Consider the following 6,011-nt stretch of genomic DNA (forward strand, 5'->3'; position numbering starts at 1 on the left):
ACGACAGCAGATGCTTCCCTCTGAGATGCGAGACTCTACCTTTCAAATCTTTAGAAGTTCAGTGGGATTTTCTTGCCAGTCATTTCACTGGTCTGCATAACTTTTTTGTGGCTCTAGGCTAATCAGTGAAAACTTGCTGCAATTCTAAAGACTCAAACCTGGCAAAAAATGCATAGGAAAAGGACAGGGTGTAGGTCTGGGAAAACTTAGGAATCTGGAGGAGGCTAGAATGCTAGTTCGTAGGACCAACTCAGTTGCCTAGGCACTGATCTCTAGCCTCTTGTAATTCAGCCCATAGAAAGCACAGCGTGATAATTTTAAAGTATAATTATGCCAATTAATACAGTTGATTCTTCTTTTGGGCATGGAGGAGGAATGGAAAAGTAGTAACTTGCCCAGGCAGCCTTACATCTAGCATTTCCAAACACCTGATTTTTCACTTGTATCAGACAGAATTCCTTTCACAATTTCTGCTGTTGGCTAGATGTACTGACAATAGGAGTCTAGATTTTTATAGCTATTTATTTGGAGGTGACTAATCAAGTTGCCTTACTGATACTTTTCAACATACGGGGAACAGAAACAGCTTCAGAACTGTTGGGATACATGTGTTAGTCATCCCAGTCAGCATTGCTAAGGCTGATTCATTAAGTCAGGTCCTAAGGCATCCAAGGAAACATTTGCCTACCACACTTCAGCCTATTAGTCTGCATCTCATACAGCCCCTAGTACTTAGTGATAGCAGTCTTGCAGACACTGCTTGGGTTAGCCTGAACAGTTAAAATAAAAATGACAAGCTCCTTAATTACAGCTCTCAAATTTATTCCTAAACGTGGAGATACATTCTTTCCTGTAACTCAGTTGTAGAGTAGAGGTCACTGGCACCTGTGCCCCTGAAGCTTCTCAAAACTTAATTTTTTTGCACTGTTATGTTGACACAATTTTGCCATATCATACTAAAACTAAGCACTGCTTTCAGACCCTGGAACATAGTGTGACTATTGCTTTTCATTGTCATTCTAAGTAGTTGCTGCTAGCACATCAGTCTTCGAATAAGTTTTCCTATTAGGAACAAGTCTTTAAGTATTAGATCTTAGACTTTGGTTATAAACTTAAAGTCATAAAGCATAGTATGTGAAGTATCTTAGACTTTATGGTCTTAAAAATTAGCTTCTGTGTGATTAGAATTTTTTACAGGGTACTGTGACTAGAGAGCAAGAGAGGAGACAAATGCAGCTGCAGGATAAGTTTTGTGTTCCATTGTGGGACAGGAGAAGAGAGATGTAGATGCTTCATGATGGTCAGAATATCGATTTTTTTTTTTTTTTTTTTTTTTTTTTTTTTCTCCCTTAGATCTGGTGTGGTGGGCTTACAGTGAGTACTGGATTGCAGGTGCCAAGTGTTTTGAAAATGCTCCAGAAAAGTGAAAATGGATTGAGTGTTTCAACGAGCAGCCTAAACAATATTGCCTAGTAATGTCTATTAAACACTTCTATTGCTGAATGTTTTTCTTCTGTGTAGCTGCTACTCACAGAAGCTTGTGAGCATTGGATTAAACTGGGTTTTCTACCTATTGCTGTTTAAGGCCTTGGGTGATGATAGTGCAAAGGTTTGGGGCTAAAGTATTAGGAACCTACTGTGAATCCAGACAGAAATGTCAGACAGAAAACTGAACTGTTGCCTATTTGAAAAACAAGTGGAGAAATCAAGACCTGTAACTATGTACTTTTCTAATACTGTATTTAAGCATTTTGTTATGGACTGGAATATTACTTTTGTTATGAATATTATTTTTCTATGAAGAATATGACATACCATTTTCTTAGCTCTCCTAACATGAATTACTTGATAATATATTTTATTGTTACTGGGCTTCCCATTAGAACTTGTGATATCAAACATGCATTTCAAACGAACATTAATTTGCTAGCCTAGCCTGGCAAAATATCACAGCACTATGATTTCAAAAGAATATTGTAAGAAATTGTAGGCTTGATATGAAGAAACAGTAAGAGCAGTCTGTCATTATTTCCCCCCACCCCAATACAAAATCCTCCTATTTCCCATGAGTAACTCATTTAAATATCATATCTTTAGAGTTCGGCTCCTGTTTATCACAAATTACAGAAAATGTAAAAATATAAAGGTATTTAAAAACATTCTTATGTCCTCAGTGAAGATGCATTATGATAGCCAACCATTGAGCTGAGAAGTATTTTAGGTAAGAGGTTCAGAACCAAAAATCCAGAGCTTTTTAAAAACTACAGCATGGTACTGCTCTCTCAGAAGCTTTTAATTTTGGGTCATCTCTTGGCTTTCCAGTTTTGTGACATTATTCTAATTGGATTTGGATAATCAGCAATTCACACTGTTCATCAGATGTGAATGATGAATTGAATCTTTGTCTGCCGATAGCAAAGCTGTAATGCAGCTGAGGCTGGGAGCGAGGGTCTGAGAGTTTCAGTTTAAATGCATCTCTCCAGAGAAGATAGTGTGTGGGGAGGTGCTATTGCTAAAACACCTTTCAGCTTTTTCTCAAGCCAACTTCAAGGCTGGCTAAGACTTCTCAAACAGTTGTGTCAGTATCAAACTGGCTTTGAGCAGAAGTAGCACTAAATTCCTGGTGATGGGGCAGTACCCTCTGAGCCCAGGCACACATTTTTGCTACCTGTTTTGACTAGCCTAGTAAGGATTCCTGGAACATTCTGGATAACCAGAGAAGTCCAAAATTTGCATGATTTCTTTATCTGGCAGAAATGTAGCTGATATATATAGCATCCCACTCTTAACTTGCTAGCTTGTACCATATGTCATATATATATGTGGATATGAGAGTAGCTTTCAGAGGATCATATTCTAAAGGATCTCTTTATAGAGATTTTAGATTTATAGATTTTATCTCCATCTTAACGCCTTCCCCTTTTTTTAAGGGCAAGGAAAAAGTGGAAAGTGAGCAAATGCTTTGCCAGCTAACATGATGTGCTTCTGGATCTGCGGTTATACATTTTAGTTCACGAAGGAAGTGAAATGTTGAGGCTGGGAGTTCCATCATCTCAACTCATAGTTGGAAGCTTAGTAACAATAGTCAAATGATTCATAATAGTAGGAGAGCTAAAAAAAATCATGTTATATTCTTCATGGAGAATCTCAACTTTTCAGTGAGAATTACTTGTATTATAGACTGTTTAAATCTGCTTTCTTCCTTCTAACCAAGTCCAGGAGCCTAGAAATAATGTTCAGATACACACTTGAATCAACTGTTTCCTAACTGAAGATTTTTTCCTATTATCACCTGAAAAATCTTTCAAATTCATGGTGACAGGGTCCATAATGAATTAGCTCCTTTCCTACAGGGCCAAAGTACTTTTTCTTCTGTCTATCTTCTAGTCCATAAAAACAGAATCATCTAATCATGTTAAATCTTGTTAGTATCAATGTGTCCTTTGTGTCCATCAAGATTTCTCAAGAGGACAAGAAATCCCCTGAAACAACTCATAATTAAGTGGTTATGATGTTCAGCAGAAAACTTAAATTTTCTTCTTACTTTCTAGAGCAGGTATTAAAATTTTTGTTTCTATTGAGAAATCATGAAGTTGACAGGATGGTTGAGCCCTTAATGTTCATTTTATATCTGGAACTTGAGTGTCTCTAAATATTTGCATTGTGAACAAAGTTAGCTGTAACCTCTTTTGCAGAGGGAAGTGCAAAGCAAATCCCAGTTTAACTGTACCTTCCTCTGCCAGTTTAGTGTTTTGGGTCTTGAAACAAAGATACTGGCAGGTGATGTGGTTCTTAAATGAGCAGTGTCTGAATCTGTTTCACACATTATCTACAGATGTTGTGATTACCCAAATAGTCTGTGTGGTAATGTTAAGTATTTCTTACTCATTTATTTCCTTTTTACTGCAATGAACACCTGTCTGGGACTTCTAGGGGCTCAGCTGCTGTGAATTCAGTGGTATGTGAGGGAGTGAGACTTGCATGCTTGGACCCTGGTGGTGATCAGAGAGAGGAGAGTTAAGATGGATGCTTCTTGTTTTGAGACTTGTTCTATTGAATGACTGTGGTAAACAGACATCGAAATAGACTAGTACCTGTTCGTGCTGCCCAGTCAACGGCTTAATCTTGGGTGTTCAGCTACAGTTCCTATTTAAATTTCCCTTTTTGGAAAGAAAGGGAATGTTTACAGTAAGTTAATGTGCAGCGAGAAGGAACCACGAGTAATCTCCAACCCTACATAAGAGCATTTAAATGACAAGTTTTTTCAGCAAGATGTAGGGCAACCTTTAAGGTAAATTTGATATGCACAATGTAAAAATGTAATTTTTCTTTAACAGTTAGAAGAAAGCTTGAAGTATTTCATACTGTGACTTGTGACTTGCAAGTTTTAGTTTAACTGATGTCCTAGTTGAACTTAACATGTGCCATTTTACCCTTAAAGGATGACTTTGTTCTATAATAGTTTGCACAGGTGTCAAATTTTTGCTGCTAACAGCTAGTCCAATTGTTTTTAGTAAATGGGGATATGACTAATGGCCTTAAGCACTTTAGATTTTTTTCCAGACTTTTCTTTTTTCTGAGCTAGTATCTGTCCAGTACCAATATATTGGTGATACTTTGTTGCAGTTGGTGCACTGTTTGTACTTGCAGCTAGGGAGGTATGCGTGCAGGCTGTGAAATGACTTTTTCCTCGCGGAATCCGCTTCAGGGATTGGAAGGGTTGTTCTTTGGTAATGGGTTAGACCTTTTGAAGGCCTGTAGTTGTGCCCTGCAGTTAATGCTAAGTATAATATGCCAGGTGACTTTAATACTCCCTGAGCCTCTCTGCTCTGGAGCTGATGCTGTTTGGTGGCTAGACAGGAGTTGTTTTCTATACAACCAAAATGAGATTTTTTTTTTTTTTTAAATAAAAAATTTAATACTTATGACTGGTGGTCTTTCAGAGTTAAAATACCTTCAGAATAACTTGTGAGGAACTGAGGGTTTCCCTTGAGTTCTTAATACATAAGAAAACTGTAACTTTCATTGCTTCTATGGAAAGCTGTACAAACTGCGGCAAGGGCTGTTACTTTCAGAAAGGGGCCAGGTGATGGGTGCTTCTCCAGATACCAGATATGGATGGCAGAGGGTGACAGGTTTGTTTCTTTGGCCATCCTCTAAGTGGGAGAAGTAGAGGCTAACGTCCAGATCCTGTTTCCTGCCCCCTTGTGCTCTCCCACGTTTCACATTAAGACCGGGGAAACTAACCAGTTCCCTGAGGAGGAACATCTGATGTAGCAGTCAGTATCTCAGTCTGAAAAGGATCACAGGTACTGACGTGATGCATGGTGTAACAGACCACGGCAGCCAGTTCTGTTGGCCAGTGCTCGCCCGCCTCACCTGAGCCCGAAGGGTCTGAACGTCCCGTTGGAGGGGGCAGCCTGGATGTGGTTTTCTTCCCTTGCCGCCTGGGCACTGGGCCGAGCACGGGTGACCCTCCGTCGCCGGCTGCTTCCGCCGCTGCCGCCGTCCGTCGTCCTGCCGCGCCTCCCGCTGAGCGGCCGGTGGGGGGTTTAAGCAGAAGTTAACCTCGGCTGTCCCTCGGGTCTTCTCTGTCAGCGTCCGGCCCCGGCCCCTGCCCCTGCGGAGAGCTCCCCGCGGGAGGGGGGAGGCCCCTCGCTGAGCGGCAGGGGTGCCTTCGAGCCCGCGGGCTACTCTGATGTCTCCGACTTGTGTGCGATGCGAGCTTTTTGTATTAATACAGACGTTTGAAATCTGACGTGCCGAAATTTTCCTCGTTTTCTCTGCTTCCGCGGCGGGGTTCGTGGAGGGGGGGGGGGGGGTCGGGTCTCCTGCTGGGGCGGGGCCCGGAGACCCTCTGTTGCCGGCCGGGGGAGGGCGGGGGGACTCCGGCGCCGGGGCGGGCTCGGCCGCCGCCGCGCATGCGCGCAGGGCGGCGGGCGGTGCTTCACAGCGGGAGCGGGGAGTCGGGCGGCGGGGGCGGTGGCGGGCTGCGCCGGGGCCGGGGTGGG

At 42.0% G+C, this 6,011-nt stretch overlaps 1 protein-coding gene across 5 annotated transcripts in view; it reads left to right on the top strand.

Annotated features, from left to right (window-relative positions):
- Positions 1-5,758, top strand: part of FSD1L (fibronectin type III and SPRY domain containing 1 like) — a 36,863-nt gene extending 31,105 nt beyond the window's left edge. For all 5 annotated transcript variants that reach the window (XM_041120858.1, XM_030004535.1, XM_030004536.1 and 2 more), the window contains one exon: positions 1,354-5,758. In XM_041120858.1, the coding sequence (XP_040976792.1) occupies positions 1,354-1,473 (120 nt within the window). In that variant the 3' untranslated portion in view covers positions 1,474-5,758. The remainder of the gene's footprint in view (positions 1-1,353) is intronic.
- Positions 5,759-6,011: the final 253 nt, after the last annotated feature.

The sequence above is a fragment of the Aquila chrysaetos genome, chromosome Z, assembly GCF_900496995.4.
Source record: "Aquila chrysaetos chrysaetos chromosome Z, bAquChr1.4, whole genome shotgun sequence".
NCBI classification, from domain to species: domain Eukaryota; kingdom Metazoa; phylum Chordata; class Aves; order Accipitriformes; family Accipitridae; genus Aquila; species Aquila chrysaetos.